This window comes from Miniopterus natalensis, chromosome 14 (assembly GCF_054644295.1).
Source record: "Miniopterus natalensis isolate mMinNat1 chromosome 14, mMinNat1.hap1, whole genome shotgun sequence".
Lineage (NCBI taxonomy): Eukaryota > Metazoa > Chordata > Mammalia > Chiroptera > Miniopteridae > Miniopterus > Miniopterus natalensis.
Window position 1 is genome coordinate 40,036,608 of NC_142094.1, and position 15,464 is coordinate 40,052,071.

A 15,464-nucleotide genomic window follows, 5' to 3' on the forward strand; every position below is an offset into this window, starting at 1 on the left:
AATGGTTCTAGGAAAACTTCACATTATGGATAGTTCCAGAAAGATGTATTCAAAATTAAAATCACTGCTCTTAGAAAATTGTAACCTTTATTTGCTCATCCAATAGTAAGCTAAATGCTTTTACCCCACCCCCATTCACAGGGTACACCAACCTGAACAGATTTTGTGCCACAATTTCATTCAAAGGGCCTGTCATTCACTTTGTGACTGTACTTGATAATCTAGATGTAAGCAAGTTTAGGGATTTTAAAGTGTGGGTTCCCTGTATTAGAAAAGCATAATTTACAGTTTATTAAAAAACTGCATTTCCTTTTGAAAAGATAGCTTCAAATTGCAAACACATCTATTTTCACAAAACAATTTGGTCAGGAACTTTTATTTTAACATTCTAAAGCAGTAATGCTTTAGATGTTACTTAAGTGCCCCAGACAGGATTAACAAAATTAAAGGTTTCTAAATTACAAATTTAGTTCCTGCAGGAGTCTCAGAAAAGAAACAGAAGAAAACAATCCCCCCTCCCAAAAGAAGTAAGACACACACACATTTTGAAGAAACCCCAATGTTTCATGCAGTGGTAGGCAAGATGTAAAAAGCCACCCAAATTCACACATTTCTACACCAATCATCAGCAGAAAAAAGTACTCCGTAGTCAATCTGTACATCCAAATGCATTTGGGAATCTACACCTACATTACATTATTTAATGTTATATACATTTATTACCCACCCCCCCTTGTTTTTAATAATTTCTTATGTAAAACCTTCATTCAAACCCAAAAAAGATGTAAGACTAACTTGGGGGGCTGGGGGGAGAAAAGATAATCACTTAGGACATTCAGTTAAAATGTAGTTTATCTAAATCTCAAAATGTTTAATAAAAACAAGTATCTTCTCCATTTAACACTTTGCTTTCTAACTGTACAGTAAATTGCATTGTAGAGAGTACACCTCTATCTTCAGACTGTATCTTCTTTGGATGGAATTAAGACGTAACTGGATGGTTTTGAGATAAATAAATGGTAAGTTGGTCCAACTAAGATGACAGCAGATATATTACATGCAGAATTTAATATTTTTAATTCTTTTAAAAAATGGATGCAGTTGAATTGGAAAAAAAAAAAAAGGTCAAAAAAGAACCCAGATTCAATATATAAAAATGTCCCACAATAGGCTGATGATAGCAGTAAAAATAAGAGAAAAAAGCAATATTTCTGGAACATCATTTTTCAATAACGTGAAAGCACTAAGTGCCGGGAAGGTTCCTATCCATGTACTTTTAGCATCCAGTTTCCCTCTATTTATCTTACTGGAACAAATGCTTTAAATAAACTATTTGTCCTCTTCACTGAAGAGAGCTGGTCTATTTCATCTTTAATGAGCTAGTTTGGGGAAGATTAGCCATGTACTATAGCAATGCCTACTGCATAAATCCAAGCATTTGCTGTGAACAGTTGGAGAAAGCAGTCAGTAAGAACCTAGGATCAATGGAAACAGATGTTACTTTACGCCATCCATGAAAGATAGACCCAAAAAGTACCCAGTGTTAACGCCCAAATCTCTTCTTGCGCTTTTTTTGCTGTGCAAGTTCCACCCCTGTGAAAGAGAAACTGATCCAAAGTTCCAGGTTTTCTTGGGTCTCTAGTCAATTTTCACATTAGTATAGATTTTTCGGACAAAGGCACTTGTTCCCATGTAACCAATTGCTCCTGTAAAGATAGAACAAGATGTTTTGAAACAAATATATACAGAGCAGTATCCATCACTTACAAACACTAAATGCCCTCTGCTCTGGGAAGTTATTCTTTTTTATCAAGATAATGTCTTTATGTTAGTATTCTCTCTCAACTTATTAAAATTATATCATTTGTTCTGCAAATCACCCGTTACTGCCATACACTGTTTGACCTGACAGATTTTTAGAATTAAGTAACAATTATTACATATAAAATCAATAAATATATGAATTAAAATACATCTCTTATAAAGCAAGAATTTAATGACAAAAATGTGTTAAATGAAAACTGCATCTTTTTAAAAACTTGAGCATATATTATTCCTAGATTATTAAACCAGTATTCACATGTCCCCTGAACCATATGAAATCTTGAGGGTAAGTACGAAAGAAGTGACTGCGAACTCTCTTCTGGAAGAACTGAGCACCATAGCCCAAAAGCACCTGAAGCTCTAGAGAAGCAGCCTATCCCGAGGGTTTCTTTTCTATGTTTAAATTGTAGAAGCTGTGTGGTTTACAGAATGAAAGACATATTTAAGGGAATGGACAAGAGAAGCCTAGTTTTGAATAATTAGCCTCAAATGGGGCTCAAAACACCAGAAAGCAGGAGTAATTGTCTGTTTTGTTGAATTAAGTGCCTATCTCTAATGCTGGAGTGCTTGGCACATAAGGTACCCCCAAAATATTTGTTGAATGAATGAATGATTGAACTGGATAGTTCTTTACTGCAAATACTAAGGGATCTTTATCTTTATCTTCAGCTGGTTGTTCAAATCATAAAGATTCTTCGATGGACTTAGGAATTTATTATCTAGTCCAATATTACTGGAAGTTTAAAAGTAAATCTTCCATTTATTTCAAATTATATTTTATTTATATATTATATCATAATGTAGTTATATAATTTTAACATAGTATAGAATTATTATATATAACATATTCTTATATATAAATATTTACAGTTGAAATGACATGAGGTTCAAGATTCATGTCAGAATAAAAGGAGGGTAAGGTGGGCATATAAATAAGACAAAATGGGCCATGAGACGATAATTATTGATGTTAGGTGTGTTAGGTATCTGGGGACTCATTATCGATAGATAGATAGACAGACCCTCTTTTTGTATATATTTGAAAATGTCCCACAATTTTAAAAAATCTCACCAAAACAACAAAACAAACCTATTTCCAACTATTTTTGCAATGAATAGACATTTTATAATATGAATTGATTATATTACACTTTAAAATACTAATAATTCATTTTGAAAGTTATATGATACAATCATTACAAGGTAAAAAAAGATCTTCAATTCTGTAAAAATTAACCTAAATCCTTAGTACATAAAAATATCTATAAAATTTTAACTAGAGTCAAAAACTCACATAATGTAACACTAATCCAATAATGAAATCTCATTTCCCAGACTTATAAAACATGCTTCTCCTTTGAGCAGAGATATGCTTAAAGCAAAAACAGTATCACACTCGAGAATCATTTTTCCTAATCTTATAGGAGTACCTCAAGAACAAGCTTATAAAAATATGACTTTATAAGAAGAGGACTGAATATGTTCTCTAGAAAAGTAAATTTCTTGGGAATAATACAGAGAGAAACTTTTAAACTTTTAGTTTCTTTAAAACTAAAATGCTATTCTCAAAATATAGACTATAACAACCTATTTCCCACCTTAATATACTTGTTTCCTTTTTCTACATTAAAAAAAACAATTATTTTTCTTTCAATTGCTGACACATAACCTGATGAATGTGTGTAATTCTGTATTATGATGGCATTTTAATCAGTTACAGCCTGACCTGTTTCCCCCTCTGCCCCCAAACTGATTAGCCCTGATAGCATATGAACCCACTGAAGAAGAAATCCTGGGACACTGCCAGCACAACAGGAAACTAAAAATGTGCCAAGATTTTCAGGCAGCAAAATAAAATTTCAACAGGAAAAGCACTAACATTTTTTAGTTAAATTCATCCCATTTTATTTGTAAGTGTCAAGATATTACCTGTCTAGGTCAAAGATCACACATGAAGTTAAGAAAGAAAAGAAATTTAACCATCTGCATAATCCCATTATTCTATACCTTACTGAATGGTGGTGATAACCAAGAAAGATCTCAGATTGCCAGGCCAGCATGGCTCAGAGGTTGAGCATTGGCCTAGGATCCAGGACATGGAGGTTCAATTCTGGTTGGGGCACATGCCCGGGTTGCAGGCTCGATCCCCAGTAGGGGGTGTGCAGGAGGCAGCCGATCAATGACTCTCTCATCATTAATGTTTCTATCTCTATCTCTATCTCCCTCTCCCTTCCTCTCTCTGAAATCAATAAAAACATATTTTTTTAAAAAATCTCAGATTAAATAAAGAGGAGTTAGTTATATGAGCAATATTCTGAAGAGTGGTCAGTAATACTAAAGGAATCTCCTGATTGCCTAAAGATACACCAGGATGTTCCCACATGACACAAATCTAGTTTTAATTTTCAGTTCCTATTCATCCTTCCCCCAAAGTTGTTTAACTAATTATCACAAAGAAAGATTATCACAACAGCTATAAATAAAACATGTGATTATAATATAGAGAACTGCCTTGTCTTATAGCCTGTGGAATGAGTTTTACTATTTGACAGTAAATGTCATTCATGTATGTGTGCACACATGATCATATACATGGGACATGTGAGTGGAACAGTGTCTTTTTTTAGTTGACACAAAACATTGTATTAGTTTCAGGTATGCAACAGTGATTTGATATATGTATATACTCTGAAATAATTATCACAATAATTCTAGTTAGCATCCACCATGATATAGTTACAAATTTTTTTTCTTATGAGAACTTTTAAGATCTAATTTCTAACAACTTTCAAATATACAATACAGTATTATTAACTATAGTCACCATGCTGTACATTACATCCCCAGGACTTACCTTATAACTTGAAGTTTGTACCTTTTGACCCTTACCCATTTTGCCCATAGCCCCACCTCCACCTCTGACAACCACTAATATGCAGGAGAGAGTCTTCTGATGAAGGAAAAAAGAAATCCTGGTACCCCAAAAATCCACAAACGTCATACCAGGACCTAGTGTTTAACAAGATTATCACATCTGCCTTATTCTATTACTCACCCGATAGCTAAAGGCTGATCAAACAGAATGTAATTTCTCAGCTTCCCATTACTATATTTTTCTGATTCTAAAACACTCAAAGATTTACTCATGATATTCCAAGAATTTCAGAACTTACCACACATTATCCCCAAGGCTGTGCTAAATACCGCCATATATCCAAAGTAAAATGATGTTTGAAATAAGCCATACATCCTGAAATAAAACAAAATAACTATATATAGTATATCCATTTTTACTTTCAATGTAAGGCATTACATGTAAGGCCTTAAACTCTAGTATTTAAATGACAAGTTTAGTTTCCTAAATACAAAATGAGAAAATGTCTCAACTTACTTTGTTTTGAAAAAATAGTAGTAAAAGGAATACATGTAAACATAGATTGCAGTTGATGCAGCAGAGAGAAAACTTGTCCATTGCCTGGGGGGGAAAATAGAGCTCTTTAGAATGAATGGCACTGAAATGAGGATTTTAAAAAGCAAAAAATTTTATTTAAAAATATCCTTTAAAATTTTGTATATTTAAAAACAAATGCATGTACTTCACATTTAAATCTATCAACAAGGAGAGGGCCTAAGAACTGGAAGAAGAGACCCTGAATTTTGTTAGATTCCCTATAACAAGTGACTTTAAATAAACCATTTCCTTTTTCAGACCTGTCTTCTTGTGTTTAAAACAGAACAATGCTTCCTCATAAAGCTCTTTCTACATCAAACATTTTATAAAAATATTTCTAACATAGTGGCCCTCATTAATACAAAAAAAATTGATACTATAACAGAAAACCTTCATCATCTTTATCTACATCATTTTTATAACTGAAAAATTCCCTATACTATCTTAAGTAGCAAAATTTTATACAGATCTTTTATTTCACTCACCATACTTCAAATGGAATCTTATTTTAAAACATTATCATCCCCAGAGGTCCTTCCCAGAAGTAAGTACTCACCACCTGTAATCCTCCGCATTTAGCAGAAAGTATGTGCACACGATGGTCACGCAGACGGTCACGATGCACAGGATGACCAGCACCAGCATCATGAAGCCATAGACATAGTAGATCTTATATGCCCAGAAAGATGTGAAGATGAAATACCTGAGTAAAAGGCAGAAAGACAGTTCTCTAGTCTTCATCTGGAAGCCCACCCTGCTCTTGCTAAGTCTCACATCTTAGTTTCTCACTTAAATTTCAATATTTTTCTTTCAAGTAACTTCTAACAAATTCCCTAACCTTTTTTCATCTATTAAATACTCTTAAATTCTCTCCAAAATATTCTTGGATAATCTTTCAGGAACAATTTCTTTAGTGTAGCATTTATGTCTAAGCAACCAATTAATTCGAAGCTTAAAGGAGTAAAATGTGGAAAAAACAAATAAAAATAGCTCAAAATTCACATTTGTAAAAAAAAGTTAATTCTCTCATTCTTTCATTTTTCTAGCTATGACACCACTCAAGCAATGTATTTTGCATTTTATAAAATATCCTATTAGAAGCTTTATGCTATCTTCAGAGGACAATAAGAGAAAGGGCATCAAGGTTTCACACTAAGATCTGAAGTGAGGACAGAACATTGTCACCACCCCAGAAACTCCCCTCATGCCTCTGTAATGACCTCCACCTTTACCCTGAGCAATACCCACCTTGCCACCTAAGCCTACAACCCTAAACACTATAGTATAATTTTGCCTGTGTTTTGTATTTACATTAAAGGAATCACACAATGTAAAAAAATAAAATAAAAAAGATTTTACACTAAGAAAAAGACCCTTCATTCAGATTCCATTACCCAAGTGATCATTCAATTAGAAAGGGAATCTTCTAGTCTCTTTTTCTTTTACTTGTCCTCCTGTGTTAGCTCATTTGTTCGTCAGTCATTCTTTCAGGGTACTTACAGAGCCCAGGGGTGAAGGCGACACAGTCTCTACCCTCAAGGAGATTACTATTCATCGGGGACACCAGTAAAGGGGCAACTGTGATGCACTGTGGCCTGTGTTCTGAGTACCCAAGAGGGGCACCTCACTGGTTTGGCTGGGCGGGGCTTTGGGGGGAGGGGAGGTTAAGTGAGAAGAATCAGATAAGGCACGTGGGGGGTGGAGGGTGAGGAATGGGGGAGCAAAAAAATGTTTCAGGCATAGGAACAGCAAAGGCCCACAAATAAGCGAATTCACTGGATTTGGAAAGCTCAAGAGTCAAGTGTGGCTAGAACCACAAACGAAGGAGTGAGAGCTAAGACATGAGTGTGACAGGGCTAGATCCTAGATCATGAAGGCGCTTACCAGCCATGTCATGGAGTTTGGACCTGCCTCAGTGAAAACAGGAAGTCTTTAGCAAAGAAGTGACATGATCAGACTGACACCTTAAAAAGGTCACTTTGGCCACCAAGGGCAGAATGGGTGTGCAGGAGGTCAAAACAGAAGTTAAAGATACAGCAGAAAGGCTATCTAGTGGAAAGAGTACCTGAGAAAGCAGAGAGAGATGTGAACCAGAAGGAACTGAGGACGGGAAAAAAAAGTCAGAGGTGGAGTGAGGGTGAGGACACAAAGCAGTATCAGACAGAAAGGACAGAAGAAGTTCCTGAACCCGCTTTATCAAACCATGAGCTAAAGTGACACACACCAATCCAATCCCTCTCCAAGGTACTAATGCCCACAGCTGGTAGTGACCACCAGGAGTTTGCCTAAATCTATGTCAGTTGTAATTGTAATTCTCTAGTGACAATTAAATCCCTCCAAGCATAAATACATAGCCAAATACATTAGACAATTTAATTAAATGTCACATAAACCAATAAACATAGGAGCAAAAGGAATGTGTGTTTTCTAAAAATTATTTTGAATGCTTTGGAAAAATCCAATAGGGTGAGTTGCTAAAAAAAAGTTGTAAAATTAGGTGTGGGTGAGATGGCTATAAAAGACTAGGGGACAAATGTTTAAATCTAGGATTCTGCACTTAGAATACTTTGACTTTAAATCTTTTTTAAAAAAATCAGTGAAGAATGTACCTTTAGTTGTTTTAAGTTAAAATAAAATGTTATGTATGTATCTTTCTTTATAATTCCCTTACATGAGCCAACTTTTTCAATTAACCAACTTTCAGATCCAGTCATGTCTGTTAAGGTGGTGTCCACTGTAGAGTAGACATTCAGCAGTGGAGCAGCTGAAAGGAAACATGTAAAGGAATTTTGAGCAGTTACAATGAACGGTATTTCGTGGGCAAGGGCCAGAGGTGTAGGACTGAAGTTCTTGAGAAAGTCCCATACATAGAATTGTCTAGCCTAAAATGCCAGAGCATTCCCATCAAGAAATGCTGGAACACGGGCTAAGAAAAGAAAGGCTTACATTTTGCAGTGTAACCAAGGACGCAGTTGTGAAGCACGGTAACTGAGCACAGGTGGCATACCTCCCAACCCCAAACACAGACATTTCCCAGCACTCCTGTAGGTCTCTATGGAAGGAAACTAGGAATGACTATGCATCCAAAGACATCAGGACTGACTGGTAGGTGATTGTTTACCTAGTTCCCTGGACCCTCAGAAATATTTCAAAAATACAACAAAAACCAGTGATTCCTTACATTGTGCATGTGATCAAAAGCTAGTCTAGCATTCTCCGGCATGCATGCTTTGATTTCTAAGACTTCCTGTAAAATGAGAGAGGTCTAGGACATAATACAACAAAAGTATAAATTTCACCTGAATATCTGAAAACAGAGCAGAAAACTACTTTTGATAGATACAGAGACCCCTTCTGGAAGCCATGGAATTAACAGACTGATGCCTTTGCATCCTACCATAACTCCTAAATTCCCTAATTACAATTAAATCCCTCCCAAGCATACACTGCCAACACTTACATTTCAATGAAGATTGAGCCAAAAGGTAAAATTCCTCCCAGGCAAACAATAACTGCAGGCTCCATAAACCTGGAAAAAATTAAAATGAACAGTAAAGTTCTAGTATGATTTTGCTATATTATATAAATCTTGATAATAGAAAGCAGATGTTTAGTACTTAAAAACAATCTAAAAGACACAAACAAATCAGTAAAAGAAAAATTTAAATTTAAAGAGGCACAACACTAAAGGAGGTGGGACTTCAAATTAGTCCTAGAATAGAGTAAAAATTCTCTAGCATCAAAGGCTGAGATAAGAATCTGGGGGAAACAACTTCTTGCCAGTGGCAGAACTCAAGGAAGACTCTGTTTGTTCCTTTCTACACCTCTCAGTAACTTCTAAGAATTTTACAGGCATTTACTTACAGAAAGCCACAGAGAAAAAAAATAAAAGTCTTGATTGAGACCTCAATCTGAATAATGTTTCCCAAACTGTGGCCTTGCCATTTCTTTGCTCCCTCTTTCATTGAGTTCAGTAATTCCTTTTGCTGTTAAGTTATATAATTAAGATATTATAAGTTCTGAGTTATAATGGAACCAATGAAAAAATACATGTCAAACCTCATTCATTCACTCAACAAATATTTACTAATTGCAACTGCTAATTCTCTAACTGGAATGTCTTATTTTGTCTCATACTTCTCTGCAAGTGTCAGCTCAAGAGTCTCCCTGTAACACTTTCTCTAAGTCTCTCAGGAAGAGGAGGGCCCTTCCCCCATTCTTCCACTGCCCTCTGAACATAACTCCACCACTGCACTTACCACACTATACTGTAACTAATTACATACATATCATACCTCACTGGATCATAAACCCTGGCAGGTAGAAGCTATTTATCTAGGTATTCCCACTGCCCACCACAGTGTCTGGCACATAAAATGTACTAAACTAATATCTCTGGAATGAACAAACTAAAAAAACGGAGAGGAAAATCAAAGAATTTGAGAGTTGGGGAAAAAAACCTTAAAAATCATTTAATTTAGTCTTCTTTCCTCATTTTATAGTAAGTCAAGACCTACAGAGGTCAAAAATAATCTGCCCAAGGTGAGACACTGAGAGCCAGATCTAGTATTCAGATTTTGGTTCCCATGTGTCAATATAAAGAAAATGAAGATACATGCAAGCCTTCCTACACCTAAATGTGACCCATGGTTGGCAAGGTCATGTATTGTTCCCTCCTCTCCTTCACTAGCCCTCGTGACCTAGAGGAACTTTTGTGACTTTGGACTATGCTTTTCCTTTTAACTTATCCTCCCCAGTAATAGGTGAACATCAGGATATCAATGGGCCTCAACAATCATATTTGAAAAGTATAGCTGAGTTTAAAAAACAGACTAGAAAATTCTCATCAGACCAATCTAAGAAAAAAAGTACATGGACAACTTCTAAGATTAGAATAGATCGCTCTCCTTTAAACTACAGGGGATATTTTATTCAGCCTGCATTTCTATAAATGTCTACATATTCCCAAGTCTACAAAAGAGTGTATAAGTACCTGAACATAAGTTACATTTATAATGTGGTAAAATATCTAGGAACAGAGGCTTCAATATATACCCCTTATGAATATGTAGAGTCTACTGTACAGCTATTCTTAGGAGATGGGGAAATGTAATAAATGTACAGAAAGACTGTTCTATTTTTGTTGCCAAGTAAAAATTAGAAAAAGAATGCAATAAAGAATAAACCAATGTAATAAATATTAAATATATTATATTATTAAGTATAACAGTCAACTTACTAATTTTAAGAAGCAAAACATATATACCGAGTTCACATTTTTTCCAAATTTGAGTTACAAGAATTAGAAATTTAAACATGTTAATGACATTTCATTTTATGTGCAAAATTTGAAAAAATATAAATCATCTCAAATTAAAAATTCATCAAGAATCATAATTTGAAAGCTAATTAGTCAAGTAAACTGTAAACTATGTTTACACTGTTGCAACAGAAGTCTCTTCATCTGTTAAACAGAAACACTTGCCACTCTTTGTCAGGATTAACTTTGAATTATAGGAGATCCTCAAGAATACATTTTGTACATAAAAGGTGACAGAATGTATTTGAGAGATTCTATACTATCCCAGAAGTGAACATACAGACCACAAGTCAGTAAATTACAATTGGTCTCATCCCTAATTCATCTCTCAATTGATAGGACATATATGGCTATAAATGTGTGTCAGTATTGCTTAGAATAATAAAATATCTGGAAAGGAAAATCAAATTATAAATGAAGGACTGGCAAACTTTCTCTATAAAGGTTCAGATAGTAAATATTTCAGGTTTTGCAGATGATATGGCCTCTGATAGAATTTTTCAACTCTAATGCTGCATTGTAAAAAGCAACCAGGGAAAATATGTGAACAAACAGGCCTGTTCCAACAAAACTTACTTTAATAAAAACAGCAGCAGGTCAAATTTGGTCTGAAGGCTGCAGTTATAAAACGATTGCAGCTCTATCTCACCCACCTTTACACACAGTATACTTAGCAAAGCATCTGACTTACCTGTAAATGGCACCAGTATTTAGAAAGTGAAAGGATAAATTTTACTGCTACTTCTAACAATATAGGTTAAAGGAAAATGGAAACAGGCAAATTCTTAAGTTGAAGCTTAAGACAGTCGTTTTTATAAAGCATGCCAATTCTAAACATTACATACACGGAACAGCCTAAGAACTTCTATATTGGGAGAAACAGTCACATAGATTTAGCATTCTGTTTACCATTTTTTCTCCGGTATGGGACGAGGCACAGCATTGACACGACAGGGAAAGTTGGGCTGACCTGACAGGTTTCGGCCAAGTATCGTACCCACAAGATTTAGAGGAAGAATAACAAAAAAACAGATGCAACAAACGGCCACCTGTAAATTAAATTAAGATGTGCGTGACTACTCAGAGATAACGGTAATAAAAACAAATCACAGGGATACAAAAATTTAAACACGATTTGATCACATAGGAAAATGTTTAGGTTCAATAGGGGTTAAAACTGTGCAAGATACACACTAGTGAAAATAGGAAAAGAAAGTGCTTTAAAATATTAGACTTGAACTAAATAGAAGTTGAAGTGTTTCTTATCTACTTTACTTCCCTATTTTTCCTATTCTTCCATACCGGCTCTGTTATAGTCCTTTTTTCTCTCCTTTCACTCTCAGTTAGGAAAATATTTATTTTTGTTATTTGTTTCCTTTATATAAATCTGGCTACACAAGGACACAAACTCAAGCTCTTTTCCAGCCAGCATCTGGTTAAGATCACTCAGAACTTCTGAAAAATGAAGGAGGACTGAAGTCACCTCTAAGATCTTTTAATTATACATTCTGGGGTTCTAATAAATAGAAAGTAAAAAGGAGAAAAAAGTTAAATGAAAACTGAAGAAATAAGAGAAATGAAGAACAGTCAATAGAGGAACCTATATAAACAGCCTCATTGATACATTATCTACAGTTTATCATTTGTTTAATTTTTTTCCCCTTCTCTTGTCTGTTTTACATCGGATAAAAAATGTAAGCCGTTTGTTAGAAACTTTAGTGATTAAACTGTGAAACTCCTTTATGTTCAAGTTCTGAATGAGTTTACTTGAAGAATACTGAGGTTGCAATGGGAGCGGTTTAAAAAAAAAAAAGTCACATGGAACAGAATCACCTGTAAAGTCAGGATTTTTCTCAATACTGATATTCAACCAAATAAAGTGGTTATTGAAGAAGATAGGACTGAACTATCATCACTCATACCCTTGATATCAGATCTGTCTGTATTCATCACAACTTTGTTGCTCTCATAAATTTAAAATGTTAAAATACTGAATTTGCAAAATTTATTTATACTAATAGAATCATGCTTACATATGTCTTCTATATTTTGCTTCCATATTAAAGTTTTATTTTAAAATTAAGTTTACCAGATAAGAGTTAAAAAACCATTATTCTAACACACTTGTGAAAACCCTGGAACTCAAACCAATACAGGGCCTTCACCTAGCCTCCCAGTCACTGCTCATGGACCAATCGAGAGTGAAAACAGACAGTAGAAAGAGGAAAGACTTACTCCAGATCGAGGGCCTCCCATATCTCTAAGAACCAGTTAGAAACAAATACTGCCTATCAGTACTTAATACCCCACAGATGTAGCAACTGGCCAACTCTTCTCAATCTTAGTCACAAACCAAGAATGCAGCTGTAACTTACTCTACCTTTGCTTCCAGGCTGCCCTTTGGGAAATCTGTCATGTGAACAGGATGGGAAGGGGAAAAGCAGCCTGAAATAGGCTATTTTAGAATGCTAAAGGATATACACTTTATTTAGGGTTAGAGACAGTAACTGCTTCTAGGTAAGGTAAATCTCAGGAAATATGCATCGTCTCGTCAGCCACTATGCTTATGCAGTTCTGCGACACCTGCTCCGCGTGGACAATTTTATCATCCTTTTCTAGCTCACACATTTTTATGACTTTATATCTACATAAAAATGATTTAGCTTCAATTTAACTGACAATAGTACCTAATAATCATGGTATTGCCAACTCAAACACAAATGCCCGTAAGAAACCTAACTTTATCAGATATTTCAACATGCTAATAACTCTCATTCTGTTTCCTGGGCCACTTCAGTGCTCTAATAGAAGAAACACTGGATTTGAAGTTAAAAACTTATTTTATCTTTTCATTTCCTTGGGATAAATACTCAGAAGTGAAACTGCTGGATCATATGATAGTTCTATTTTTAATTTCTTCAGGAACCTTCATACTGTTTCCCACAGTAGCTAAAGCTAGCATTATCCTGATACCGAAACCAGAAAAAAAGATACTATCAGAAAACTACAGACCACTGTCTCTCATAAATTTAGGTGCAAAAACAACAACAAATTTTAACAAATGAAATCCAGCAATATCTAAAATGGATAACACATCATAACAAATTGCGGTTTAGCAAAGGAATGCAAGGTTGGGTTAAGATTCAAAAATCAATGCAATTCACCACATTATCAGACTAAAAAAAGAAAAATTATAGATCATTTCAAAAGATGCTGAAAAAGCAACTGCAAGACCCAACCTCCATTCACAGTAAAAAAAAAACACACACACACAAAAAAACACAAACTCTCAGCAAACTAGGATTAGAAGGGAACTTCATCAGTTTCATGAACGGCATCTACAAAAAACCCACAGCTAACGTTTTACTTAAGGACACAAGACTGATTTTAGAGAGAGAGGAAGGGCAGAGAGAGAGAAAAATCAATTGGTTGCCTCCTGTACACGCCCTGACCAGAGGTTGAACCCACAACCTTTGTTGTACAGGACAAAGCTCCAATCAACTGAGCCACCCGGCCGGGGTGATGGACTTTCACTTTACTAGATCACTGAATCAAAAAAATAAAGGGCAACTGTAGGTTTAAACTTAACAAAAATTACATGGAGACTAACAAGAACTTTCTTCTTCACCTAACTGCCTAGGACTGGGTCAAGACTGGTTGTAACTATCAAAACTCAGTAAGAAGTACTTTGGAGAGACAGCAGGCCTCATATTCAAATGTTTATACTTTTCAGTGTAAAAGTATGACTCAAGCAACTTACCATTGTTCCAAAAGGAATGGCTCTTGAAGCATGGTAGTAAATGGCTATAAAATTGATGAAGAAGGCAGTGCCACACACCATAGCTGGGATAAGGAATGCCCCAATAAACATCTGCTTTATCCATCTTCTCCCTGGAAGAGAAGGGAAACTATGAAAATCAGAGACAGACAGACAGGCATATGTTAATATTTAAAAGCTGATTATTTAGTTCCAAATTTGACATCCTAATAAGTATTTTAAAACAATAGCTAGTAAAGACCAGTCCAGCTATTCAAGTGTGTCTGTCTGATGGAAACATCATTTTTGAACTGGGTCTAATAGAAAAGAGCAATGAACTGGAGTAAAACATTCTGATGTTTTGTCCTGACTCTGCCACTGAACTACTGTGAACTTTGGTAAGCCACTCAGTATTTCTGGGTTATAAGTTGTCTTAGGAGGGTATTTTCAAACTGTTGCTTGGACTTCTGGAGCTTGTTGGAGGTGTCCATGAAGTCACTGGTAAATAAAGAGCCCAGGTCCCCAAGCCCTGCTTCAACCAGAACAAGTCCATTTTCAACAGTTTTACACACTGGAGTTTCATGGAAGCTTCACTGCAAAAGAGGGTTACACTGCTTTAAAAATAAAAATTTAAAAAACCCTAGGTTAAACAGTCCCTAAATTTACTCTTAGCTCTCTAATAACATTATAAATATATATTTAAATTTACTTCTATGTTTTAAAAGGAAAAATTACTGGAATGTGTTTCATAAGCTCTCTCAGCAATTAGAACTAAAGATGTATAAATTTTATTATTTCTTTGTACCTCTCTGTATTGCCAAAATTCTATGTGGTGAGCGCCTACTATTTAAACAATAAAGGGAAGGCATTTTTAAACTAAGTAATCAAAAATTTTTAATCTTGTTCAGTAACCAAGAAAGCACCAAGATCTCTCTCTCTAATGCAGAAGAGTGCACAAAGTAAGTGCGCCACCATGGATGTGTCTTCCTACCACTTAGGAATGGAGAGGAAAGATTTAACACTGGGCCCCTATTAAAATTCACCTCCACAGCCATAAACAACAGGGACCCACACAGAAAATGTATAGGAAAAACAAGAGATAACCCAACTTT

The 15,464-nt window shown here is 35.2% G+C and overlaps 1 protein-coding gene across 1 annotated transcript in view; it reads right to left on the reverse strand.

The window, feature by feature from the left end:
* Nucleotides 1-360: 360 nt before the first annotated feature.
* TM9SF3 (transmembrane 9 superfamily member 3) overlaps nucleotides 361-15,464 on the reverse strand; it is a 43,831-nt gene continuing 28,727 nt past the window's right edge. The window contains exons 9-15 of the mRNA XM_087824474.1: nucleotides 14,356-14,486; nucleotides 11,505-11,644; nucleotides 8,736-8,804; nucleotides 5,832-5,978; nucleotides 5,216-5,299; nucleotides 4,998-5,074; nucleotides 361-1,706 (exon numbers count right to left, since the gene is read on the reverse strand). Of these exons, the coding sequence (XP_087680600.1) occupies nucleotides 1,639-1,706; nucleotides 4,998-5,074; nucleotides 5,216-5,299; nucleotides 5,832-5,978; nucleotides 8,736-8,804; nucleotides 11,505-11,644; nucleotides 14,356-14,486 (716 nt within the window). The 3' untranslated portion in view covers nucleotides 361-1,638. The remainder of the gene's footprint in view (nucleotides 1,707-4,997; nucleotides 5,075-5,215; nucleotides 5,300-5,831; nucleotides 5,979-8,735; nucleotides 8,805-11,504; nucleotides 11,645-14,355; nucleotides 14,487-15,464) is intronic.